The sequence below is a fragment of the Talpa occidentalis genome, unplaced genomic scaffold (genome assembly GCF_014898055.3).
Source record: "Talpa occidentalis isolate TD23 unplaced genomic scaffold, MPIMG_talOcc4v2.1 talOcc4.3, whole genome shotgun sequence".
Taxonomy (NCBI): domain Eukaryota; kingdom Metazoa; phylum Chordata; class Mammalia; order Eulipotyphla; family Talpidae; genus Talpa; species Talpa occidentalis.
Window position 1 is genome coordinate 13,687,587 of NW_023603184.1, and position 27,608 is coordinate 13,715,194.

Sequence of the window (27,608 nt, forward strand, 5' to 3'; positions counted from 1 at the left end):
CTGCACAATGTGAATGTGTTTAATGCCACTAAAATGCACTTTAAAAAGGTAAATGATAAATTTTGCACTACATATATTTTTTTAAATAATAAATTTTATTTTTATATTCCCCATTCTGACCCCAATCCCTCCCCTCCCGCCCCCCACTCCCCAAAAAGTGTCTCTGGTTCATAGTTTTTTGTTGATTTTGATTTTCACTTTCTTACAGTTATTCATTTTCCTGGTCCCTTATTTAAGTTTTCTAGATTCCTGCTATGAGTGAGACCATCCGGTATTTTTCTTTTTCTTTCTGGCTTATTCCGCTGAGCATGATCCCTTCCAGCGCCATCCATGTTGCTGCAAATTGCATGTGTTTATCTTTTTTGAATGCTGAGTAATATTCCATGGTGTATATGTACCACATCTTCTTGATCCAGTCATCTATTTTTGGGCATTTGGGTTGTTTCCAAAGCTTAGCTATTGTAAACAGTGCTGCTATAAACATAGGGGTGCAGGTGTTCTTTGGAATTGATGTTTCTGTGTCCTTTGGGTAAATACCTAGGAGTGGAATTGCTGGATCCTATGGAAGCTCTATGTTTAGTAGGTCCAGAAATCTCCACACAGCTCTTCATAGTGGTTGGACCAGTTTGCACTCCCACCAACATGCACTACATATATTTTACCACCACAACAAAAGACCATTAACAGTAGGAATGACAGCCAGTGTGGCTTAAGCCTAACAGTCTTAGATGGACACAGCTTTCACCCAAGGGATTGGACCAAGTCATTGCTAAGGTCCCTTCCAGAAGCTTCTCTGATTTCAAATTTATGTATTTGAAATCAATATACCAAGCAACATCACAGATGTTGCTTTTTTCCCCACCACACTTTGAGAGAATAGACTTTCTCACCAAGGTGTGAGGCCAATGAAAATAAAATTTCCTCCAGGAGGGAGCGAGCTTCCTAACACTCCCTGAGGGAGGAGTCAGATTTTTGACTTGCCACCTGGAGCTGATTGTCTCTGACCTGTTAAAGGTCAAAATTGCATGTGAAAGGTTAGTCTCCAGGAAGAGCCTGTCCCTCAGAGTTGCTTGGACACTGCGCCTCCTAGGCCCAGTTCTCCTCAGAGCCCCACAGTGGGAGGGATGCCCAGTGGTGGGGCCTCCTGGCCTCCTCTCCTCAGAGAAAGGCATCAGTCTGAGTGTCAGCAGAAGCTGTGTGTCAAGGGTCAGCCACCTTTGCCTCTGGGCACTACTCTGTGAGCTGGCCATGCGCCTTGCCCAGCAGGCTCTGACACATCTCTCCTGAGGCCCTCGCCGGCCTTCAGGAAACTCCATTTTGACTCAGAGCTGCCCCCATGGCAGCTAGCTGCGCAAGTCTGCAAGGGAGGGCCGGTGTGGCCACTTCCCAGCCCGTGACCTGGGGAGTCCTAACATCTCTCAGCTAGGCTTTCCTCCCCTGAAACAGTTCCTGCCTCCTAGAATGTGTTTAGCAATGTACCTGGCACTGGACAGCGCCCCCCGCAGCCAGGAGCCCTGCTTCACTCCCAGTGGGCGGCAAACAGCTTTCTCTCTTCTCTCTTCATTTTTCATTTACTGCCCAAAAGCCACACGGGTCTCCCTCTCAACCTTTCCATTTCATTTGGCAGCTTAGATACTCTGAGACCCAAGAAGGGAAGATAAGGAAAAACAGAGAGAGAGATCGCCGGCACTGGAGAGATGATGTGAAAGGGCAGAGAGAAACAGCTGTTTTCACAATCTTTTTAAATGGCCGTAGCAGAGGCAGCTGAGCCTGTGCCCTCCATGTGCCAACCACGAGGAGCTGCTGACCTGCTCTTGCAGCAGGGCCGCTGCTTGGCTGCCCTGCCAGCTGGACAGTGCACAGTCACAGGCTGCAAAATAGAACTGCACTCGCTCACTCTGGCTTTTCTGTTGGCTCTTTTAATAGAACAAATTATAAATCCTGGCAAAATCAATCAAAATATGCAAGGGGGCACATATATTTCACAAGCATATGATATTTTTAAAAGATTATTCCTCCAATCAAGTTCCAGTAGCCAAACATCTGGAAAACCATATATCCTGGCCTCACCCCTGCTTTCTGGAATTCTGTCCTGAACCTCTCCACACCCATATACTTCACCCCTAAATGCCAAGGTGGTACCCCCTTTGCTTGAGAATTTTGTTCTTACTTGGTCTGCACAGAGGTTTCTAGATTGGGGTAGCTTTAGGGGGTTCCTGGGGGACCTGAGGTGACAGGTGGGAAGACCAGGCTCCACCTCCCTCTCTCCACCCCATCCCCTCAACCAAGTGCCTGCACTCAATTCTGAAGACAGTACAACACAGAGGTGGTGAACGGCAACACTTGGTTGCTGGTGCTGACCTACTTCTCTTTGTGTGACCCTGAAAAGGGATTTCACCCTTCTGTGCCTGACCTTCTTCACCTCCTTTGCAAAATCTAGGACTTCATAGCACTGTGCTGAGGACAGCATGAGAAAACACAAAGAGCATCACATGGTAACTGGCACATTCCGAGCACTCAATAAAAATAAATTTCCATTATTATCCAATGGAAATTTTATTTGAAGAGAGAACCAAGAAAAAAGTGTAAAACCCACTGATCATGGGTACTGACACTTGGAAGATGAGGGAGACAGGCTTTAGGTCCTATGTGGGCTTTTCCTAACAAGATTTACGTATTGGGTAGAGAAGTTTAAGAATTAATACAAATGAGAGTCTAAGAATCTCTAAATAAAAACCAAATAAATAAATATGAAATCATCGGAAAGTCTGAGGTCAGTTGTGTGGCAATAGTCACATCCCAGGAGCACCCCCTGGGAGAGACCCCACCTCTAGCCACCTGCAGCCTACAATGCACACCCCTGAGCCTTCCAGGTGGCTGTGACCCCAGGTCACACAGGGCTTGGAGCGCTCTGCCCCTGCCTAACCACATGTCCGAGACCACAGCTCTCTGCGGGACTCATCCAGCCCTTCTCGTCTTTTCTCCATCCAGTTCCTGACACTACTCCCAAGCTCTCTTTTGCTTTTGTTCTTTCCATCTCGTGGTCTAAATCATTCCACAGGCTTGGAAGGAAAGTCAAGAAGGGCAAGTGGATGGGGCTGCACCAGCTCTGGGAGGAAACCTGAAAGCAATTTATCATTTCAGGTTTTCCCTCGTAAAGTCCTTCCTTTCAGCGACAAACCGCAATTGATGGTGCCCCATCTCCCTAGTCCACTCACCAGCTCTCTTCAGTGCTGCCCCAGGCAAAAAACTTTCCCAACTCCCTATGCTAATAAATCATGCTAATTATGGTCCAAGCTCTGTAGCTAGGCCTCCTCCAACCCAGACTGTCTGCCTCCTCCAGCCAAGCCCTGGGCTTGCTTTGTTCTGGTATTCCCTTAGCTAGACTGAGGCCCCAGTCAGGAAGACCTCATTTCCCTGAGAACAAATGTAGTCTCCAAAGAATAACTAATGACAGGTGACATATCGAAAGCTTTACTGTCATCAAGATAACTGGGCTATTTTCTTAACACGCATCATTTATTTTCTTTTTTGCAACAAATTTCTAAGTAGTGGAAACTATGATTATGCCTGTTTTACAAATGAAGGAAGCTGCAGCTCAGAGAGGTTCAGAAACTGCTAGGGTTGCATAAAATGTACAGCCAGAACTACAAATCTAGAAGGTTCTCCTCCACAGCCCAAGTTCAGATACTCCACAAAGCCCTGCAACTCCCTTTGGGCAGTCCTGTCCCTCCCAGGTCATGTGACAGAATCTTAGAATGGAGGACAGGAATAGGAGTCCCATTTCACACCCATGGCTGGAAGCTTCTCTGTGCTCCCCAGTTAGCAACTTCCCTGTTCTCCTGCAGATAGTCACAGGGTGCAACTCAAAATTCTAAGCTGAAGGTATTCTTTGGAAACATTTGCTGCAATGGCTATTTTATTATATTTTTAAAAGTTAAAAGCTCCCTGAAAATTCTTGCTTCAAGTGAGGTTCCAAGAAAACAAAGAGTGTTGCTTCTGGAATTTCTAATTCAGAAGGCTGTGGAAAGGGCAATCTATTTGGACGAGATGACAGGGAGATTAGCAGAAGTTACTTTTTAGAGAGTATTTACATAAATTGAAGAAGACATCAGATGTCTGTAACAAGGAAGGGGGTGTGAATGGGTAGCCCCTCGCTGGCATTTCTACTGAAGATGCATAGGTTTAGCTCCTATGTTCAGTTACCCTTGGCACCTGCTGTCAACCTATGGCTTGAAGCCTCTCTCCCAACCCCCATGACAGAAACACCAGCCTGGGGTATTTTCTGATTGTTCAGCATTTTACAAAGTCACACAGACTCACCTGTGTCTCCAAATATTGAACAACATTGGCCTCCTAACTTGTGTATCAAGCCGAGGACAGATTAACATGATTAATAATATAAGTGCCCTCGTTTTTGTGAAGAAAATAAGCTCAAAGCTCCAGAAAGGAGCAAAGTTGCCAGGCCTGCACTCACACAAAGAATATATTGGAAGTATTTGAGAAAATGCAATTAAAGTAGTGGTGTGAGTTATTAATAATATTAACAAGTATAAGTGGGTGGTGTTTAATGAGCACAGAGACATGCCCGCCCCTGTTCTAAGCACTTTTCACATATAGATTCACTTACTCCTTTTACAACATGATAAAGTCGGTCCAATTAGTCCCATTTTTCAGATGAGTCCCAAGGAGGCAGGACCACATACCTTCTCAAATTTTTGAGGAACCCAGTTTCAACTTCTAGAGGAGTGATTTTTCAGGAGACCTCTGAACTAAGGAAGGGAAATATCTTCATCACCAGGCCTAGAAAAGCAACATTGCTTCTTTCCAGATAAGTTTTAATTTGAAGAAATACTATTCGATTAAAAAAAATTAAGTCTTAGCATGCCAATTGGAAACAATAACCTCAAGGTGACAACAGTTCAACTGCATGTGAAATTCTCCACCACGGAGTAACTGCCAGAGTGATCCAAAACGGGGGAGAGTTTTGATCGGCCCTCAGATTGGTGTTTAAAAATTAAATAAGTTGCCAATACTTAAAAGTTGTGAGATTTCACAAAACAATGCAGGGCCCGCTTCCCACATGGCAGCAATGAGCTGGGCTGAGCGGCCACTGTCCATGTGGCTTGAGCTTTCCAATTCCCATTGTCCTCACCCAAGGCCACTCCATGCATGGACGTGCATGACCCTCTGGGCATTTGAGTGCTGCCATCCCAGCTCTAAAATCTTAAGTCCTCCATCTGAGTTCAAACATATCCCAAGCTATAGTATCACTTGTGTATATAGTATCCCCCAGAATTGCTGAAAACTCTCTGGAGCTCCTCAATTCTTTCCTGTGCAGCTGGCCCTTAAACAAGTGTCCTGACCTACTTCTGACTTCAAAGAAGCTGGCCAAGCCTATTGTTAATAGTGGCCTGTGGACATTTAGATTGAGTCTGCCAGACACAGTGTGCTGTCTGGTCAAGTGATAGATGCAGGCAGGAGAGCGTGATAACTCAGCTTCTCCAAAAAGTTCAGCTAATTTTATGAATGGTAAACACATTGAGGAAAACACTTGACATTTCTGGACTAGACAATCTGTTAAAGGTACCATATTCTGGAGTGTATTATCCTTTGACTTATTTATCCTGAGTTTGTCTCTTACAAATAGCAAAAGGATCGACTTCATTCACTGGGATTGCAAAGATGGTTATTCTCAGGCTTCCCTTCCTTTTTTTTGATTTTTCAAATAGCTGTATTATGTAACTATATAAATAATTTTATATTATATTTTGATTTTTTAAATAGCTGTACTATGTAACTATAGAAATAATTTTATATTCTAAAAACAGAAATAATTTTATATTCTATATTTTATATTATATATAGTAATTTTATATATATTTTACTTTTTTAAAGATTTATTTATTTATACATACAAGAACTGGGGTGTAAGCCAGAGGTGTGGGGCGGTGAGAGGATTCACCAAAGAGAGTGGGGAGCAGAACAGGCAGATCTACTGAAATACACTGCTGAGGGGAGCAGCGGGCGAGTCAGGAGAGGTCTGCTGTGCCATGTGGATCACCTCCCTGGCCAGGGATCCAACTCATGCTGCAGTGGCTGGCGATAGTTTGATGGAGCTGTCTTTAACCCCTGCGCCAACAGGGAGGCCACTATATATATTTTATATGTGCCAAGGTGTGCCTTCAGTCCCACCTCTTTTAGTCTTCAAATATGTGGCCCTCCTCAACCAAACTTGGCCCTCCTCAACCAAGATGAGTGAGGTGTGTTGTGATGCAAAATCCCACATCTGAAAATAGAGAGTTGGGATGGGGCCTGACTCCCTCACTGCCTAGCCCTGCGACCCTAATAGGAACCTCCCAGAACCTCAGTTACCATAACAGTAAGTGTAGCTGGAGACACTAATGTTCAACCATTCGCTCTGGGTTACATTCACGGGCCACCCACAGTGGGAACTCCTGAGCCAGGGAGGGCAAAGCAGATCCGGGCTTTGCAGAACTCAGGGTCTGGAGAGGGAGGGAGATGGAGCTGAATCCTCTGAGGACACTGGAGAGGGGAAAGAGGGAAAAGATCTCTGAAAAGATAGAGTAAGCCATGTTCCTGAGGATGAGCAGGAATCAGGTGAGGCCTGAAGGAAACCTGATGCTAGGGAAAGGGAAGCAGGCACATGAGAAAGACCTGAGCCTGGAGGGGCTCTGGGGAAATGAGGGGGAGTAGGACAGAGAGAGAGTCAGCAGTAGCGGGTCTTCCTCACTTCTGTCAGCCTCCCCTCTGTAGTAGTGAGGACAAGATCACGGAAACCCCCCACAAATGAAAACATCCTGTGCCTGTGGACTCTCTGGCCTCCATGTTGCTGAGAACAGTCACTTCTTCTCTGCCCTGTGACTGTAGGAAGGACTTTCCCAGTGAGGAGGGCCCGCCATGGTTGGCTCTGGCTCTGGCTCCCCTCCTGGGCCCAGGCTGCACACAAAGCCCGCTCTGTGGGTGAGCTTCAAAGGAGAAGGCTGAAGAGAAGGGAGGCTGGGCCAGCAACACCTTCCTAGTGTCAGGGCCCACCCCCAACCTGGGCATTTCTCTGAAATCTTTAGGCCCTCTTGGTTTCCAGAAACAACGTGGCCCTTTTCAAGTGCCAAAAAAAATAACGAGGGGGTGGAAGTGGAGAGGGGAGGGGAATGGAGACTTAACAAAACTTTTCCATGAAAGAAAGAAACTGTCGTCAAATGCCTCAGGTCGATAGCCATCTCCACAGGGGCTCAGCCCAGGACCAAGAGTAGAAGAATTTCAAGGCTCATAAACGTCTCTCATCAGAATACCAGGAACGTCAAAGGCCCCTGGGACTACTCAAGCCAGAAATGAGTAGATGAAAGCACCCCATAGCCTCAGAAATGGCTGCCCTATTTTCCCAGGAGACCCTGCTTGCCACAAGGGCCCCCTAAGGGCCCCAGAACTGGCTCTAGCCAGAGGCCAGTGAGCAAGAGGAGAGGCATCCGGCCTTTCCAGTCCCCTCACACTCTCCTCCACCAGGTAGAGGTGACAACGTTTGCCTGAACCAGCGGAGGTATGTCAACTCCTTGCACGCAGAGTTCCAGTTGCAACTCAAAATAAATTAAAACAAATCTATTTAAGTTTGACTGCTCCTCAATCCACCCCACAATGAGAAAAGAGATTTCTGAAAGGACTATAAGTTTTAGGGGAGCCTTCATTTCCTCCTTTGTGAAATTGGCTTGATCGTATCTACAGATTAGGACAGTTGGGAGGATTTAAGGAACTTGAGATGGCACAGATTAGGACAGGCCGCAGCTGGCCTGACCCCTTCTTCTGCCCCCTGCCCCCTCCTCCTCCTCTGGTGGGGAGCAGAGTGCTTAGGAATCGGTAGCTCTGGACAAGATGGAGACCTTTGGATATCCTGCCTGGGATTAGAATCTCCACAGCTCCCTCTGGAATGGTGGCAGCAAATGCAGCATATAAAGGGAGGTTTAAAGGGCAGTAGCCTCATTGCCATTTGCTGTGGAGAAGAACTCGACAGTGACACTTTCTGTCACCCACACAGCCTGGGCCAGGGAGCTAAGCCCTACCCTGCTCTCTGCCTTTCTCCTCGAACCTTCTCCTCTCTAGGTCTCCTACTGCCTCTGTCTCCCTCCACATTTCATCTCTTTTCTGTGCTAACCCTCTGAGGACCAGAATGACAGAACAAGAAGAGCCATGGCTTTCCAGTTCAGACTTGGGTTCAAATCCCAGCTCTGCCACACACTGGCTGTGGGGTCCACTGTCACCCTCAGTTTCCTCATCTGTGACCTCTTACGGGACAGGGACCAAACTTCTTATTCACCATGAATTCTTTGCACACAATTTGTTGCCACATAGTAAGTGCTCCTTAATAACATTAGTAATAGCTTTAAAATCTTCCAGGCTCTAAGTTTTTTATACCAACATTTACATTTACTATACAGAACAGCCCTCTAATATAGGTGCTATTCTAATTTTACAGATGAGGAAATTAAAGCTCATTTATTAACTGAATGAATGAGTGAATAAATATATATTACAGCAGTTGCAAGAATCATTTACGTCAAAGAACCTAAGGACCTGGTACCTCACCTCTTCCATGCCCCAGGTCTGCCACTCTTTCTGTGTCTCCTGGCATTGGGACAGGGTTGTTGTGCACCAGGTCTCTGCCCTAGGACCAGGCATGGCCTCTTCCCAGATTCTGGGAAGGATGGTACCCACCTGTTTGGGTATATATGGGGCTTTTCTGAAGGAGTGAAGGGTTTCTGGCCTCAGAATAGAAATTCCTTAAAATACCCCTAAAAACACACGAACAATATAACAACCAATTCTCCACCACCCCCTTCTCCCAGAGGCACCTGCTGTGACCTGAGGTGTCAGACTCTTGGCAACAACTCACAAGCCCAAGGCGCTCAGCACCAGATGGCCAGATACAGTGGTGTTCAGCCAGTGGCCGAGGTGGAAGGGGTCCACAGCAGCAGAGGGGATCCAGCTGACTTCAAACAGCGCTTTGCACACACTGTTGCATTGATGGATAGTCTGTGTACCACACAGCCTTTTACATTAACCCCAAACTCAGACTCCACAGCAGCCCTGTGAATTTAACCTATCAACCCCATTTTGCAGATGAGGAAACTGAGGCTTAAATGTCTATAGAACTTGCCAGTATGGAAAGCAGCATAACCAGCTTTAAACACTGACCAGCTTTATCACCACTAACCCTGTCAGACTCCCAAATCCATGTAATTGGTACTATGAAGCCAAATAACTGAAGGGATTTTTCCTTTCCTTCCCTATTATTACCCTTTTTCTACACACTAGAATGAAGCCTGGGTACTCCCCAGCCTACTGGGTTTTTGCCCCTTTCATTCCCTTTCCTGCACTGAAGTCTACCCTGAGTACCCGGTCACCTCTCGTTCTCACCATGGACTAGAAGGTGGCCTGGGCCCCTGCAGCGACCCAGGGCTGGAGGCCTTTACAACCCTCTTGGACAAGGGGTGAGGATGTTGACATAACTGGAGCCTCCTTCCAAAGACTTTCCCGGTGGCCATCAACCCTCACTTCTCTCTCCTCTGATGTAGCTTGCGACTCCTACTGGACATCTGTCCACCCTGAGTACTGGACTAAGCGCCATGTCTGGGAATGGCTCCAGTTCTGCTGTGACCAGTACAAGCTGGACGCCAACTGCATCTCCTTCTGTCACTTCAACATCAGCGGCCTGCAGCTGTGCAGCATGACGCAGGAGGAGTTCGTGGAGGCAGCTGGCATCTGCGGGGAGTATTTGTACTTCATCCTCCAGAACATCCGCTCTCAAGGTCAGTGTCCAGGGGGCCCACCTCCAGGGAGGGCCGAGGACTGGGACCAAATGACCCTGTCACATCAGTCTTTGTCTGGAACTCACCGAGCAATAGTTCATTAACTGGGACTCTGTTAACCAACATCCCCTGTTATCCAAAACTTCTCAATACCTAGAAGCTCTAGTATGCTAGAGCAATGTCCAGGCGCCAGGTTGATGCCACAAAATCATGAATTATGTTCATAAGAATGTGGGCATAAAGGTTTCTGCCTGACCTTTCATTAAGCAGCACAAAAAAAATTAGACCTGTTTGAGTTGTTTCCAGAGAAGTCCAGCTGATTGTCAACATTCCTAATAGGCAGGGTTCTAATGCCCACAAGGTGGCGCCTGTAGCATTACTTAAGGCTTCAAGCAGCCCTGCAAAAGTAGAATGTTGATGGGCAGGTTTTTTAAACCTGGGAGGCTTGCAGGGAACATACACATTCAAATCCCTTGGTCACAAATACAGGAAGAGAGGTTCCAGGTGGTTAAGTGACTTCTCCAGTGCCACAGAGTAAACAAGGCTGATGGCTTCATGGAAAGTGGATGTGAGCAGGGACTTTGAGATCAGAACACTGCATTCCACCCTGACTTGGGAACTTGAGAGCCTTAGGACCTCTGGCTGAGGCTTAACCTCCCTGCATCAACTCATTTGTACAGTGGGAGGAAAACACCTCCACAGGCTTCTTGACGCCTTATCTGGCATAGCAGATAAGGCCATGAATGCAGTCACAGGCAGCTGAATATAACTAAGAGGCAGAAATTTTTTAAATGAAGTCAACACATCTCAGCTCAATTTTAAGAAAGATCTTTCTAAAACTTAGCACCTTCTAGAAGAGTTGCACCAGAAGATACCTAAGATAGGAAGTTCCCCATCGCTAGGGGTAATCACGCAATCTAATAGCACCTGCTTGATGAGGAGGCCATGGCAGGATTCCTGTTTGGAAAATCCCAGAGGACCTGCTGCTCTAGGAGTCTTTGGCCTCCCATTGCTTTCCCCCATCACCAGTGCCTGGGAGCAGGAAATCTAGGAGGGTGACCCTGGAGCACAGTTTATCTCCCCTGGGAGCCACAGTCCAGGGGGAGGGGCCGAAGGTGGGGCCAAGGAAGGGACAAACAGACCTGCTGTTCGCTGACCTCCTATCTATTTGATTATCACCACTAACAGGGCCATGCCAGGAACTGGGAGCAGAGTGCCCCCACCCTGCAAAAGAGGGCAAATCTGAACAAACGGGTGTCTCAGGGAGGAGCTCAGGGTTCATTCAAGCCACAGAGGCAGCAGCCTTGCACACGAGTGCCAGGGCCCAGAAGAGGGAGGCACCCCTTGTTGAAAGAGGATGCAGTTGGCATCACCAGACCCTGGCATTACCAGGGTCAAAGTGCAAGTCCTCAAGTTTGTCTGCAGGAGCCAGCCACCCCTGTGCTGGTGTCTGACAGGGTGGGCATCTCCCTTCCCTGACAACTGTGTATCCAAAAACTCCCTGCCACGGGTCCCAGGACCCCAGGGTTTGTGCAGAGCAAATAAACTAAAAACCAACTGTTTTTTAAGCAGGTGATCAACTGCGTTTTCTTGCTCCAAAGAGCTCCTGGGAGCACCCACCAGGCACTACTGGTGGGATCTCAAGCACTCTGTAGCCAGGGCAGTTGTGGTGGTGGGCAGTGAACCTGTCTCCTCCCGCTAACTCGGGCTCCACTCCGAAGCCCTCCTGGCGTGTTCCTCAAGCAGGAACGTGACTGTTTTCATGCACATGACTTAAGTTTGCATGGTTTCCTTTTGCCCAGGACACATTGTTTCCACCTGTTACCTGAAATAGTTTGTGAGCACTGAGTTTCATGCTCAGATTTTCACCAATAAATGATGTGGTGAAGGGGTCATCACCTGTTTTAGACCCTGTGTTACCCCACAGACTAGGACTCTGGTGGAACGGGACACCGAACACAAGTAAGTCTTGGTGGGGAGAGGAGCTAATGGGGTCCTGAGGTCTGAGGGCCCAGGAGCCGTCAGGCTCAGTAGGTGTTTCATTGGGCCCAGAAACATGGGGCCCCGTCACTGGTAGGCGAGGTGGGCAGGAAGGGTGGAGAGCAGGGGCGGTTTCCGTGGTATATGCGAGAACTGGCCCTTGTCGCTACTGCTCGGGCAGGCTCTGAACAGAGCAGACTGGGGGACCATGGCCAACTGCTACCAATCAGGAAAGAGCTAAGGGACTAAGCGAATACCAAGGCGCCCTGTTCCAATCTCCTTTTTTTTAAAAAAAAAAAAAATTATTTATTTATTTATACAAGCACTGGGTACAGTCAGAAGCACAGGAGGGTGAGAGAATTCACCAGAGCCAGAGCGGGGAGCAGAACAGGCAGACTGATGAAGTACACTGCTGAGGGGAGCAGCAGGCGGCAGGAGAGGTCTGCGCGCCATGTGGGACCCTCACCTGGCAGCTGGGGATCGAACCGGCACTGCAGAGGCTGCAGGCAGCTTCGCAACCCAGCGCTCAACCGCTGCGCCACCAAGGAGGCCTCTGCACTCCTTGCAAATAGAAATGTACCCTCCTCGTGTTGGACACCAAGCTAGAAAATAGGGGTGCTTTGGTCTGTGCTGCCACATGAAAGCATGACCTGAAAGTCCTAATTCATGCCCATCCACCACATTCTTCAGAAGAGCCCTCCAAGGCACCAGCCCAGTCACCCAAATCCTCACCTTGGCTTCTGTGATTCTTGTGGCCGCCAATGTCCATTTCCACCTTTGACCAGCCCCACGGGCATTCGAATCCCCAAGGACAAGAGCCACGTCAGAGATCACGGACTGACAACCAAAGGGAAGCTTGATGTTGTCATCTGTTGCACCTCTGGGCAAGGTGCACAGAGCTCAGTGGTGTGGCCAGCTCAGAACTCCAGCCTCCTGGCGCTCTTTTGCACAGAGGCTGCTGGGGTGCCGGGCTCTGGGGCTTTCTCCAGTGGCTTCAGGGTGGCCCTGGAAAGACTAGGTGGTTCCCCCCAGGCTCCTTCTAGAATAAAACTACCCCACAGAGGGGACCTCCTTCTCCTCAGCACCTCCCTTCCCAGCTGGCCAGGGGAAACCAGGATTGCATGGTATGGTTTGTGGATTTCTTTTTCTCTCCTAGGTTATTCCTTTTTTAATGATGCCGAAGAGACCAAGGCTGCCATCAAAGATTGTAAGTAATCAAGCTCTCCCAGGCCCTGGTGACCACACTTCCCCCAAAACCTAACATGTAGTGTGCTGGGCACAAGGTAGATGTGAAGACAGGCTGGATGATCCAGTAAGCCTACTCTGGAAAACCCAGCACATCCAGTCATAGTGCCTCTGGCCCAGTTGATGTTCTGGAGCATCAGATACCCCCAGCCCAGAAATGAGGGGCCTGGCCAGCTAGGACAAAGTGGCATCTGAGTCTTCAAGCAATGCCCCCAAGCTCCTCAGTGAACATGAATAACTCTCACTGCCCACTGTAAGGCACTTACTGGGTGGCCTTATTGAGGGTGCACCAATGTTGAGGGTTCTACATACATGATTTTATTTAATCATCATCATAATTAGGTAACATGGTGATCTGATCCCTCTATTTGCATTTGAAGAAACCAGAAGTACAGTAATTTGCAAGTAACTGCAGAGCTGGGATCCTGACTTCTTTTCTCAAAGCCTATGGTTTTATGCATTGTGCTCTTAAACACACACACACACACACACACTACCTATGTGCACATAGGTTCCCAGGCCCTTCTCTCCATTCTGCTGCCCACTCAGTTAAGATCCAAGGTCCAGGGGCTTCTCCAGGTGTGGGCACAGCCCCACGTGACTCAGAGAACAGGATGGTTTCAACTTAGTACCCCCTGAGGGGACTCGGGTCCAATGAGCTATAAAGCCACCAGAACAGGCCCGAGGAGTGCTCCCCAGCTCCCTCCACTTCATCTGTTCTCTGCTGCCTCCCACATCCACAGAAGAAATACCAGTGAACAGAGGCTACAGGCCTGGGTTCCTGCTGCACACCTTCTGCTCCTGAGCCAAGTTCTCTGTCCTCTCCCAGCTCCCCAAATAGCCTCAGGGCTCTTTCTGGCCTGCTGGTATCATGGGACATGAGGAGCTTGGTCTGGAATCTGACGCTGCAGCTCCTGTCCCAGCTCCTGGGAGGTTTCAATCAACAGCTGTGACCACATCCTTTGGCCACAGGTCTCTGCTGTCAAGGCAACTGAACCTGCAAGTCCCACACGAAGCAGAGCTTCCTGGCATCCCCCACTCACCCACACGGGCACAGCCCGCCTGCAGGGACACATCAGAGAGGGAGACAGTTGTGAGCTTCCCCCCCCCCCACACCCCTACCCCAACACAACCCACATCTGCAGGGAAGTTGAGTGGGTTCAAAGTGTGGCGCTGGCTGAACTTAGTGGAGGTTTGGATATTCACAAATACACCACAGGGATGGCTTTTGCCCCTCTGTCCCCACGGCCACCCCCAGCCAACCAAGGCCTCCAACTAATGGACCCATGAGTACCTTCAAAGCCACCACTGGCAACCAGGAACAGAACAGGAGGATCTCTGGTGAGACCCCCGGGAGTATCAATCACCGCCCCCAAAGCCCCACCCACCATGGACCTCTCCTCTGTTGATCCTGTCAATCAAAGAGCCTTCTTCCAAAGCACCTGGAAGAAATCATGAAAACTGAAAGGCAACTTTTCCCTCCCACTTCTTGCCACTTGGGCACCATGTCTGTTTATCTTCACCACCCCACTGATTTCTCTCTTCTTGAAGGAACTAGGTTGAAGCAGCGGGTGGGTGTGCTCTGGGGTGGCTCCATGCAGCAGGGCATGGGTCAGGCGGAGGGGCAGAGTTCCTCATCTTGATCCGCTGTCAGCCCTGCTGGCCTAATCACCTCCCCCCACCCACCACAGCCTCCATTTTCAGCTGATTTCACTTGTGCATCCACGTGTGGTTTGCGCAAACCTGCCATGTGCAAGGGCCGGTTTTTCCACATCGGAGCAATTCGAGACTACCTGCAGGGGCCTCAGGGGCCTCAGGGCCCGTGGAAGTTGAAGGCATGCGTTCCTATCTTTCATTCCAGTGAATGACAGCTGGAGTCACTGGTGCTAAGGCCTCCACGTCAGAATGTGTGGATGCGGGTTCAGCTCCAGCCTTAGCCAGAGGCCACATGACAGGGCTGTGCACCCCACACCTCCCCAGGGCTCACTCCTTTCCTGCTCCAGCTGTCTCCTCGTCAGTCTTCCCTGTTGGCTCTAATTAAAACTGGCACTTTGCACACCCCCTCCACCATCACTTCCCCTCTTGCTACCTGCTTTATTCTTTTCCATAGCATGTGTCACTGACTGAACCATCCTTATTTGTTCATCAGGTGTGCCTAACCTCTTGCATGTAAACCCCCTGAGAGGACAGACTTGGATTTGTTTGGTACTGAGCCCCTAATGCCTGATCCAGTGGGCACACTGTGGGTCTGTGCACAGGAGCCAATGAGTGAATGACCCACATGAGCACCCACCCTCTCTGCACACCTGTTTTCTTAGATGTAAAATGGAGATAGCACTAGACATACATCGCAAGGGTGGGTGAGTGATGTGCAAGGGTGGCGTGAGTGCCTGACAATAGCAAGTGCTCAACAGAGCTAATTATTGGTTAAGGGCCAAGAGCACACCTGTTATTACAGGCATAGGAAAGCAATAGCTGTGAACATTGGCTTTGTAACACAGCTGCTCACAGTTCAAGTCCTGGCTCCATCACTCTGATAAAATTCTTAAATTTGCTGGGCCTCAATTTCCTCCTCAATAAAATGGAAATAGCAGTAATACTATAGTGGCTTGTAGCAAGGATTACATGAGATACGCCACATGAAGCTCTTAACAGAACTTGGTCATTAGTTTTAAGTACCCCCAAAGCTGTTCGTAGAGGAGGAAAAGAGACACGATTGATCTTTACTATGTGCTATGAACAGAGACGGGATCTCATGCAGAGATCAGGGGCAGAGAAGAGGTCTGTGGGAGTTGGCTTGGTAGAAGTGGCAGGTAAGGAATCTGTGCAAAGGCCCTGAGGCAGGGGAAAGCTAAGCCCCATTGGGACAGTCTGACCCAGGAGAAGAAAAGGAGTTAGGGAGCAACAAGAGATACAGGTGAGGTGGGTGGGGATGGTAGGTAGATCTAACTAACATGGTAGCCTTCATCCTGGAGACAGCCAGGAACCACTGCAGGATGTTAAGCCAGGGAGTGACATGACCCCAGTGGCACTGAGACAGGTCACCCTGGACAACAGGGTGGTACACAGGATACACTCCTTCCCTTGATAGCATACTTATTCTTTCTTTCATTAGTTATAGTAAAGTATACCTACTAGACTATACCTACTAGACTATCATACAATGCAAGGACAGTTAGTGCAGTATAGTAGATAGTCTAGTGACTGCTTATTGAGCACGTAGTACATCCCGGGCACTGTGCTAGACACTGATGGGCTAAAATTGAAGATACAAATCCCTGCCTTCTCATGAACTAAGACAAATACATTGTATAGTATGTGCACTGGAGATAAATATTATGGCAAAAAAAAATAAAACAAGGGAAGTGGGTGTGGGGTACTGAGCAGAAGTGTGTGTGCAATTCCAATTCAGGTAGTCAGAATGGGTCTCTCTGTGAAGGCGATTTGGGTTAAAGATTGAGATGAGGGAGTGAATCCAGGAAGAACCAAAAAGAGCACTCAAAGACCTACAAGATGGAATGTGCCTGCAAGTTTCAGGAAGAATTAGGAGACCAGAATGGTTGGAGCAGAGTAGACAAAATGGTCAGGAGGTACAGATCTGGTCCCCTTTTTTTGTTAATCATTTATCACTTTAGGATGATGCTTATATGGTGTCTCAGGTTACTTACAGTGTTACTTATGGAGTAGGTGAGTTCTGAGTTATCAGTATTGAGTTAATGCCCTGCTTTCTAATATTCATAAACTCTGGTCTCTGCTTTTACTTGTGTCCCTTCCAGTATGTTCTCCACACACTAGCCAGAAAGAGCTGCTTAAAATGTGTGTTTTGAAAAACTCCAAAGTCATCATCTTGCACTTTCAGTAAACCCAAGTTGTGACAGTGGCATGCAGGGAAGGCCCTATGTGACCACCCAGCCTCAGGAGTTACCACTCTCTCGCCTGACACAGCGCCTGCCTGCCTGCCTGCCTGTTGGTACAAGGTCCATGCTTGGCCTCACACATTCTGTTCCTTCCACCTGCAACACTGTTCCACCTACTCATGTAGGTCCTTCTCACCTTTATCTCTACTTGTAAATGTCTTTTGATGGAGCCTCCTGGGTCACCTTCATTCTTTTTCTGGCCTCTTACTTCCGTCATTACACTTAAAACAATGGGTGATTTGGTTGTTTCACTGTGTCTCACCTCGCCAGTTAGTCCTTATATTTCATGTGAACAGAGACCCAGTCCATTCACTCCAGTCCCCCCAGCACAGAGTCCAGAACCTCACACTGTAGGTCCCCAATACTGAATACAAAGGCCCCTTAAAAGCAAATATCACATCTTAGCATCTTTTTACCTCCCACCTGCTAATCACCCCCAAATCATCTACAGACTCTTCCATCACAAAGCTGTTCAGTGAATATTTGCTCATCCTGGTGTGATTTGAGGTCTGCATGTGTCCCACTGAGTCCTTCCTACAGCTGTAAATCATTCTTTTACAGATGCTGATTCCAGTTGTTTGAAAACAAGTGGTATCAAAGGTCAAGACTGTCACAGTCACAGTCGAACAAGTAAGTTAGAGATGCCATTTTTCATATCTAATTTCTTTTTTTTCTCATTTTTTAGGATTTTTTCTTTTTTGTTGTTGTTTTTGTTTACTTTCTGAAGTAATCTGTCTACTTCTAAAAGCTTTGAGACTGAATGTTTGAGTGAGCTCAGTCATTCCCAAAGAAGGTAGTAGAGAAATAAAAACTTAATTGTAGGATTCTTCCACCCAGACAGATGTGCTTATGACATTGTACCACAACCTCACAACCTGTCAGGAAAAAAAAAGTCATTTTATGACTTCATATTAGTCCATAGTTCCAGGCAGTCTGTGAGCTACCAGGCTGCCATCAATGTGTGTGTGTGTGTGTTTGGTAAGTGCTTCCATAGAACACACATCTCAGGCAGCTCGCACAGGTTCCAAGTAGAGCCCCCAGTCCTACCTATGAGAAATAAGTAATTCTCACCAGGTTAAATAAGTTGTACAGTTCTGCTCTTAAAATTAAAAAAAAAAACTTATCTTGAACATATCTTGAAAGTAACTTCTTTTTCCTTCTCAAAAGGCCTCCAAAGTTCACATCTATGGGAATTTGTGCGAGACCTGCTCCTATCTCCCGAAGAAAACTGTGGCATTCTGGAGTGGGAAGATAGGGAACAAGGTATTTTTCGAGTGGTTAAATCAGAAGCACTGGCAAAGATGTGGGGACAGAGGAAGAAAAATGACAGAATGACGTACGAGAAGTTGAGCAGAGCCCTGAGGTAAGTTAATAGCGCCGAGTGTCATGAGCTCTCAAGTAGAGTTATGTAAAATGGCCAGCCTCAGAAAAGTAAACTGTTTTTGCAGTTTTTTATTTGGTGAGCACAAGGTCACAAGACAAAACTTCGGTTCTTAGTTACAGGAGGGATTACAGGGTGTAAATCGACACCCCATTGCTTTCAAGCTTGGCAGGATTCCCCGGGGATCACCGTGAAGCCGGCCCATCTCACAGGCACGCACACAAAACACATTTTGAACTGAATATGGTGAGGTTCGGTCCTCACGATGTCTGGGAAAGGTTTAAGTGTAAGTTGATAAGAGGGTGTGGAAATACCAGGGTGAGCCAAGAGCTCGTCACCTGAGAGCAATGAAGTCTTTGTGTTCTGTTGTTTCCCTGGGGTGCAGACCCTCCCCACATTTCTCTTGTGCTGTCTTTCGCAGATACTACTATAAAACGGGGATTTTGGAACGAGTCGACCGAAGGTTAGTGTATAAATTCGGAAAAAATGCACACGGGTGGCAGGAGGAGCAGCTATGATCCGCTCCATCGTCAAGCTCACTTTATGGATGTCTGTCTTTGAAAACAATCAGATTTGCAATAGACATTTGAAAGTCTGTGTTTTTTGTTTTGTTTTTTTTTTTTGAAACCTGCAAATGTGCTGATAAAATTTCTCCACATCCCAGCTTACGTGTGGATTCCGAGTCATTGTCCTCCACTTGGGGGTGATGGCAGCAACCCCTGAGAATTTTTTTTTAACCGGGGGGAGGAGGAAATGATCTTTTGTGATAACTTGATCAAACCTGATTTCCCTAATCAAGAGTTGCAGAATCTCAATGCCATTGGTGCTGCTCAGAGAAAAAGGATTTAATTGGGCCGTTAGAGACTCATCCAGCGCTTCTATTACGAAAGCTCAAAAGTTTTCCCATATTTAACTGTGGCAGCTCGCAAAGGGGTGATTAGTTTGTAGCTGATATAGTAGGAGGGGTGAGATGTGGGTAAGACAAACATACTGTAGATTTTAAATCATGAAGGGCAAATTCCATAGAACAGTTTCTAATGAAAGAGCTAAGCCATCAAGCTGGGACGTAACTGGATTTATGATAGGCTAGTAGTAAATTTATTAACCAGCATATCTTCTGTGGTCAATTGGCAAAACTCCCAGGACCATCCTTCCAGAGTAGCACACTTAAAACTAGGCACATTAATTCTTGCTGAGTTTATTTCTCCTCTTCTGATGGTGAGAGAGGCAGGGGATCATAGGGGCACCGAGTCAACAGACGCCTGCGTGGATTTCCGAAGCACAGGGGCTGTTCCTGTGATTCAAGCTGTCAGATCGATAAAATTGTCATTTGTTGATTCTGTCTTGTGACCAAGACATTAAACTTTTATGAACTGGAAATGTCCTGACACCGCTGTCATAGCCAGGTTAAATTATGGCTCTCTTTTATTTTGTCTTCCTACCTGATTTGTACTCAAGCTTTAAAACACATATTACCTTGACAAAAATAGCAAATTTACACCAGTAAATGTTCACGGGTTAAAGTCTGCACTGACATTTCTCATCAGTCACTGGTAGTCGCTGCAAGCTCTTGCTGAGCAGAGTCCGGGTGGGCAGTCCCTAGGACTCCAGCTTCCCAAGCCAGGAAGCTTCACGTGCCAAGGCACTGACCACCACACAGGCTGAGGACCACTGTGCTTAGAACTTAACTGCAAAAGTAACTTGTTTCAAAAAATGTGAATTACTGTATGATAATCTATTTTTGGATTCATGTGTTTCCCAGGTGGATATAGTTTGTAAACAATGTGAATAAAGTATTTAACATGTTCAACTGTCTCTCTATCATGAAATTCACCCAGCAGACTCAGCAGCCGGGGACAACCTCAAACACCTTTGATTACCTTTCCATTCCCTTTGGGAGATGGGTTTTTTTTGTAAGTGTCTAAGAGATGCAAGAAATATATGGAGTGATCTTATCCATACCCTTACGCACCTTAAGACAAAGGCAAAATGGGTCAGCAGCGCTGCAGATAGAGTTTTGGTTGTGACACACGCACAATTTTTTTTTCACTTACTGTTTTGAGTATTTATTTCATTTCTTACTGAGAATCGCCTTACTTATAAGTCAGAAGATATACTGAAAAATCCAGATTTCCAGCATTTTTAAAAAAATCAGAGCTGACAAAAGTTTTCTCAGGGCCTTGTAGCAATTATTCCTGAGCTAAGTAGAAGCTGCCCCAGGGGCCAGAGCATATCACATGACTTTCTGGACATTTGCTTTATTAGGCTGCTACGCAGCTTTGTGCTTGCACTATTGTGGGTTTTGTTTGTTTGGTTTTGTTTTTTATACATCCAAAACTTTTATATATTTTGAATTTGGGACCTTTATGCTGGGGTCTGAAGACGACTCCAAGCCATCTGAAGAGCTAAGCACCATGTTAGTGAACTGGATCAAAGTCCAACTGAAGGAAGAGACTGCCTAGGAAATTTGAAATTCAGTAACAGGAAGGGACTGGGAGCTTTCAGGCAAAGAGCTTGGCAATAAAGAAGCAGCAGAAGCAAGATGCTTGGGAAGTGGAGGGGTGGGGTGGTGGTGATTGAAGTGTGGGCAGAGCAGGCATAAGGAATGACATGCTCCTTGAAAAATGCTGTGTGGCCCCAATAAGGCGGGGGGTGGAGTGTGATCATCCAGCAATTTGGAGTACAAGAAAATTAATCCAGATGCTACTCAGGAAGTTTTCATTTTTCCAGATCCATTAAACTAGCACCCTCTTTGTATGTTTCTCGGTCTGCCCAAAACAAATAACCAAAGTTGACTTAGAACAACAGAAATTAATTCTCACAGATCTGGAGGCTGAAGTCGGAAATCAAGGTATTGGCAGAGCCACACTCCTTCCTCCTGCCTTAGGCTCCGGGGAACAATTCCTCCTTGCTTCTTCGACTTCAGGTAACTCCCATGTTGCCTGTTTCTCAGCCTGGAGCTCTAACTTCCCAATCTCTGTCTCTCTAGACTCCTGCTCCTCCCTCTCCCCTGGTTTCTGTGAAGGGCACTTCTCACCGGACTGAGGTTCTGTCTGGATAATCTAGGATGATCTCATCTGAAGAGCCCCAATTTAAGGATTTATTTGGCAAACATCTTGTTGCCAAATAAGGTCAGCTTCACAGGTTCCAGAGGTTAGTACATGGATAAATTCCTATTGAAGGCTATCCTTCAACCCAGTATGCTCTTAAAAATGAGAATTTTATTTAAACATATAGCTTTATAATCCATTAACAACAGAAAACACAAAGGACTATATAAAAGACCACTCTTTTAGCAAATAATACCAAAGCAAAACAAGAAAATAAAAAGACAATGCAAAATTTACTTACCATAATAAATGAAGGAGTATTTCCTTCATAAAAAGGAGTGCAGTTGAGGTTTTCATAGCAAACTTTCAATATATGAATGTGATCATTTAAAATTCTCATTCAAAAGTATACAGAATTTTGTGAGTTCTCTTCTAACCCTTCACATCTTTTTAAAGCTCTGATAAGCATTTTAAAACCTCCAATTTGTCTTATCAGATCATCAAAGTGGAATGTGACTCTTCGCCTTTTAATAATACCACAGAGTAAGAGGCAAAGAAATGGCCAAAGACCTTGCCCATAATTTTTCTCTCAGAAAAATGAGGGCTAAGAAGTTCTTACAACTCATCTCCTTAGCAGAGATTACAAATTAAAATGATGTCCTTTTATCAGGGAAACAATTTCGGCTTTAAATTGAAATTCTAACATTGAATTTGAAAAGAACAAGGTGATCTCTCAGCATTTCCACAAGCCTAGGCTAAGTCCTCTTTTCAGAGGAAGAAGTAATCCATTTTCAAAAAACCACAAGTCAAATTTTAGGGAGTGGTGTACCACAACCTTAAGCCAAAACATCTTTAAAGGTGAAAATGTTGAGAAATGAAAACATGTGTCCACACGAAAACATGTCCACAAGAGTTGGCAGCAGCATTATTCACAGTAGCCAAAAAGGGGAAACCACCCCACTAACTATGGGATGAGGAGTGAGTAAATAAAGCACAGCCTCATCCAAAGGACAAAACACATTTGGCCATAAAAGGAACTGAAGTTCCAATATGTTACCACATGTAAGGACTTGAAACATACTAAAGAGGCAGCCACAAAATCCATATATTGTTTGATTCCATGTAAATGAAATATGCAGTGTAGGCAACTCTGTAAGTTCAAGGTGACAAGGACTGGTTGCAGCATTAAGTTGGAGACAGAGAGTGACTTCTAATGGGTACAGGGTTTGGGGGGGAATGGTGAAAATGTTCTGAAATTGATTGTGGTGATGGTTGCACACCTCTAAACGCCTTTACTAAAAACCCCTGCATGGTACACATTAAGTGACAGATTTTATGGGAAGTGAATTAAATCTCAAAAAAGTTGTCATTTTCAAAAAAGACAGTTCCAGTGATCAATTCTGTCAAACGCTGTTGAAGAGGGCACAGAAGACTAGGAATGAGAATGAAACATGGATCTTTTTAATGTGATAAAATATACATAAATTTATCATTTCAGCCATTTTTATTTGAGTGGCATTAAATGTATTCACATAGTCATGAAACTATCACCACTACCCATTACTGTAACTTTTTCATCTTTCCAAACAGAAACACTATAACCACTAAACAATAATTCCCCATTTCCACCTCTGGTAACCTCTATTCTGCTTGCCATCCCTACGTATTTGCCAGAACCCATAGTGAACCTACCCGGTATGGGTTGGTTGTGCTACAATCCTTACAGCTTTGGCTCAAAAACTCTTAATGTCATCATAATGTCACTTAAAAGGAATATAATTAGTACCTGCCAGTAAAACCTAACCTCACCAAATTTATCTCTGAAAATTATACTAAGAGGTCTCCAGAGCAAAGTGTGTTCGATTGTTACATACAGTCAGCATATTAAAGTGATTTTAGCTATCAACTCCTTTTACACAATGGAATAAAGTAGAAAATCTTAAAAACTGTTTTTGTGTTCAGTATTCAAATTAATAACCTCTTTCCCGTTATCAAATTATATTAATTTTTATACATTTACCTTGTATATTTACTACTATAAAGAGTTATAACAACAGTAAAGCTACTATATTGAGAGTATTTATCTCTGAATCATTTACTTTCTATATCTACACATGTGATAATCTTCAAGCACAAAGACTTGAGGAATTTAGGCAGGAGAGTTTGACAGGAGATTAAGTTTGAGCTAAGAGACTAAAAGTTTGATTCCATAAGAGGTCTAATTGTTTTCTGAAGCCCAAGATCTCAGGGAATTCCTGAGAGTAAGTACAAACTGGTCTTAGAGATCTGAGACAGAGGAAACAAGGATTTCCAAGGAAAACAGGTTTCACTTAATATTCAGAATTCACTTTAAAGTGTTCCATGTGATTTTCAAGCGTGATAGGCAAATATGGGTTAAAAAATAACTGAGGGGTCTGAACCCTTATTTTAAAAATTCATAATTAGATAAGGTAGTGAGTGAATGGACAGGAGATCTAAGCATTTTTCAAAGTTTGCTGTTTTCCCAATAAAGGTCCCCAGTGTCTCAGTAGGCTGTTTCTAAAGGCTAGCATTTAAACAAATGGCATAGCCTCCTTGTGATATTAGCATTTCTCAATTTGAAGAGTAAGCATCTGCTAACAAGTGATACTCAGATTGAGAGTCTGGTGAGACATTGAGTTACATATATGAAGCCGAAATAAAAAATCAAATACCATTCTTCTATTCTTGTGTAGATTAATTTATTGCAAAAATGTAAGCAATTACAAATCAATTGATTGCAAAATCAGTATTATATTAGCATTAATATGATTCCAAATAGAAAAAAAACAATCTGAGCAATTCCAAGCAGGAATAATCATTAAGCCATGGTACTGGGTACTGAAGTTATTTTTAAAAGACACCAAAGTATTAAATGTCTTCCTTATAAGACTTTTTTTAACTACAATTTCTGAGCAGATTATCTTTATCTTTTTTCTTGTACAACTGCAGCCGTATTTGTATATAATCGGCCATGAGATGATACACATCTACTAATTTCACCAAGATTTCCTCTTATCAAATACAATCATATTTCTCTAGAAATGTTTATTGTAGCCATTTTAAATGTATAATCCATCCAACTGTCAAAGCAAATACATGTTTCTATTAAGTGACTGTTAAACCCAAATCTTCATTTTTCCCCAAGGGAAATAGCATTAAAAGCCATTACTACATTATCTGCTACTGAAACCTGGACTATCGTTTTAAAAACATTAGTTTGTATTTGGCAATCTAGCACAGAATCTTTTATCCAGCAATGAGTGGGTTATGTGTGATACCATTCTTCACTTCACAGGCTGAGCATCTCCGGGTGCAGGAAAAGGGGCCCGATTCTCACAGATGAGCTTTCTCCTTTGCAGCCAAGTGACTCCCGGGCTGCATAAAGGTGTGAACTGATTTCTGTTTTAAAAGAGCAAGACCAGCAGGTTAACTCACTTGGCAGATGCAACTTGGCATTTACTTTAGCTTCATTTGTACTCAAAAGAAAATAACAACTCAAAATCCATCCACCTTAAATATCCTATAGATTATAAAATGAAATGAAGAGTTTTGCAGATGAGCTCTTTAAATCTCAAGTGAGATTCTAAACAGCTGCTTAAGAAATCTAGTAGTTGTGCCTGAGGAGAACCATCATAAAAGAAAACTGAACCATGTCTAGTCTAATCAGGGACTCACATCCGTCTGCCATGATCAGGCAGCTCTGGGCTCACCTTAGAATTCATAGAGTTGTATTTGTCCAAATGAGCCTGAACGCGGGCCCCCAGGTCAGGATGGACATCACTGAAGTTCTTGACCTGAAACCAAGTAAAATAATGCAAACAATCATGACTCATCCCCAGTGTTTACTCTGGGGCAGAAGGACCCTTCAGCAGGGGTTAGGACCACAGCGTCAACAGGGAGTAAATCTAGTGTCCAGTGAAAACCCGGACATATACTGGCTGAGCAACCATGGACAAGTCATTCAGCTGAACTTCAAAATGGGGACAATGGTGAAATCTACCTCACAGAAAATTGTGTGAAAGACACATATGTTGGGAGCTGCATTTACTGCATGTGAAAAGCTGACATCAAAGTAACTCCAACAAGTGACGGTAATTTGCATTAAGAAATGGACCCAGACACTGCCTGAATTGAAAGTGGGTATATAAAGATACTGGCATCTGCTGGGCAATTCCACATACTTCAAGCAGGAATTCACTGCAGAGAGCAGCGTGGGGTGCAGGGATCAGTCCTGACCCTCACCGATGAGCTTTTTCCTTTGCCACCAAGTAAGGTCCAGGTTTTCTAAAAGTGGGAATCTCATTGTGTTTAAAAAAAAAACAACAGAACAGGCTGAGCCTGAGCAGAGAGCAGGAGATGGGGCACGAGGAACCCACATGAAGCCTTACAGTGTTAGCAAATGTGAGAGAAGAATGCCAAGGGTTCAAGCCCATTTTTTAGTGGACCTTTACTAGCTTCCACAGAATTGGCTATAGCCAAATTAAACAGCATAGAAAAAAATTGACCTTGAATTCAACTAAATTATCACACATTGGACAAAGAACTTAAGGATCAATGGAGATGCCATAAGATATCAGAGAAAATATTAGGAGAAAATAATCAGAGGTGGATGGGGAAGAGCACTAATTTTGTTTTAAGTTCCCTTTGCACAATTACAAAAGGAAGGACGCTTTGTTTTCCCCATGAGGGCCCTCATATAGCTGCGCTCCCTTCTTGTGCCAGCAGATGTCGCCCTTCAGTTTACAAAGTGTCACCCACCGCTTTCTTCTGGATGAAAAGCTGTGCGTCTTTCAGGTGGCCGGCAATGTTCTCGCACAGGCGTGTCCTCTCCTCTTCATTCAGCACGGAGCAATAGAATGCCCTCACCTGCACAATGAACAGAGATGATGCAGTTTATTGTGAACATAATTCACCCAAAATACCACATTTGAAATGAAAAAGTAAGACTTTTCATTGACATAAGAAAGAAACGTCACTAGCATAAAGATGAAAAAAAAGGTTTTGAACTCTAGGAATAATTTAAAATTGTAGTTGACATCTGTTTCTCACTTTTTTAAAATTTTAACTTTATTCTTTTTTTGTATGTGGTGTAAAATGTGTTAGACACAGTCATGAGGAGGCCACCCACACATGGGACCATCAAAGGGCCTCTTTTGTAGCCTCTAGGGAGAGAACAGCCCATAGGCAATCATAGTGACGGGAAGCAGGGTGAGCACCTGACCCAGGGCAGGTCACTGAGGGCCGGCCAAAGGCCACGTGATGCAACCTAGGGTGAAAAGATTAGCCAAATCAATCTGAATTCTTCTCTCTAGAATAGGAGACACACGTATTGAGAGATGAGGAAAAGATGGCTAAAGAAAAAAAAGTAATACAGAGAAAGAAGCCATAAAGAATTTATCGTCATGACCAAGTCACACCAGTGATGAAACAGGAGCTCTGTGGCCAAGTGGAGAAAATAGAAGGCCACAGAAAAAATAAGCAATTGGTACCAGAAAGAAGGAGTAGGCAGATGGGGAGTAACAGGGTCTTGTGACTGGTGTGCCTCATAGGGGAAAAACCCACACTCTTGCTACTGAGGCTCCAGTGCTGCTGTGAATCCAGTTCTCTAGCCCTTGAATTTGCATGTCCTGCCCAGATCCTTAGATTCGGTTTTACTTAGAGGTACTTATCTATTTCTTAGTTGGGGAAGAACTGCTTCCCCAACAGCCCTCATTCATATCCCTTCAATGAAATTTGAGGAAACTGAAATGAAAACAAAGAGCAAAGAAACATAACTCTTCAACTCCATCTAACAAAGTGACTAATTAATGATTAGCAATATCTTCCCTGTATTCAATTTAAGATATATTAGTCACTTGAAGAGGAGGGAAATATGCCGACGTTGATAGAGGAAGACACTGTACCTGAGTGACATTATCCTCGTTGGCGCTGTTGTAGCGCTGCACGTCTGCAGAGTATCGAGATCTGTGCTCCAGGGCAGAGTGCTGGTGCTCCGGGGCACTGAAGCTGTTGGGGTAGTAATTGGGTGCACCGCCTTTAAAGGAGAGCCGTACATATTCACTTAGGGAGATGAATAATGAAACAAACTCGCAAATCGTCAATGAGATAAATTCAAGTGGCAATCGCTCATTCACACACACACCATATTATTTATAATATGTGCACCATATTATGCACATATTATTTTAAATGT

At 45.2% G+C, this 27,608-nt stretch overlaps 2 protein-coding genes across 4 annotated transcripts in view; one reads left to right on the forward strand and one right to left on the reverse strand.

Annotated features, from left to right (window-relative positions):
- The window catches only part of ELF5 (E74 like ETS transcription factor 5), a 28,672-nt gene extending 9,615 nt beyond the window's left edge, over positions 1-19,057 (forward strand). Inside the window, exons 3-7 of one of the 3 annotated variants that reach the window (XM_037521629.2) lie at positions 9,588-9,821; positions 12,958-13,008; positions 17,525-17,593; positions 18,131-18,326; positions 18,766-19,057. In XM_037521629.2, coding sequence (XP_037377526.1) covers positions 9,588-9,821; positions 12,958-13,008; positions 17,525-17,593; positions 18,131-18,326; positions 18,766-18,862 — 647 coding nt within the window. In that variant the 3' untranslated portion in view covers positions 18,863-19,057. The remainder of the gene's footprint in view (positions 1-9,587; positions 9,822-12,957; positions 13,009-17,524; positions 17,594-18,130; positions 18,327-18,765) is intronic. The other 2 variants (XM_054699172.1, XM_037521630.1) reach the window with 2 other exon arrangements.
- A 4,404-nt stretch (positions 19,058-23,461) lies between these two features.
- The window catches only part of CAT (catalase), a 30,894-nt gene continuing 26,747 nt past the window's right edge, over positions 23,462-27,608 (reverse strand). Inside the window, exons 10-13 of the mRNA XM_037522476.2 lie at positions 27,319-27,449; positions 26,174-26,281; positions 25,126-25,209; positions 23,462-24,814 (exon numbers count right to left, since the gene is read on the reverse strand). Of these exons, the coding sequence (XP_037378373.1) occupies positions 24,749-24,814; positions 25,126-25,209; positions 26,174-26,281; positions 27,319-27,449 (389 nt within the window). The 3' untranslated portion in view covers positions 23,462-24,748. The remainder of the gene's footprint in view (positions 24,815-25,125; positions 25,210-26,173; positions 26,282-27,318; positions 27,450-27,608) is intronic.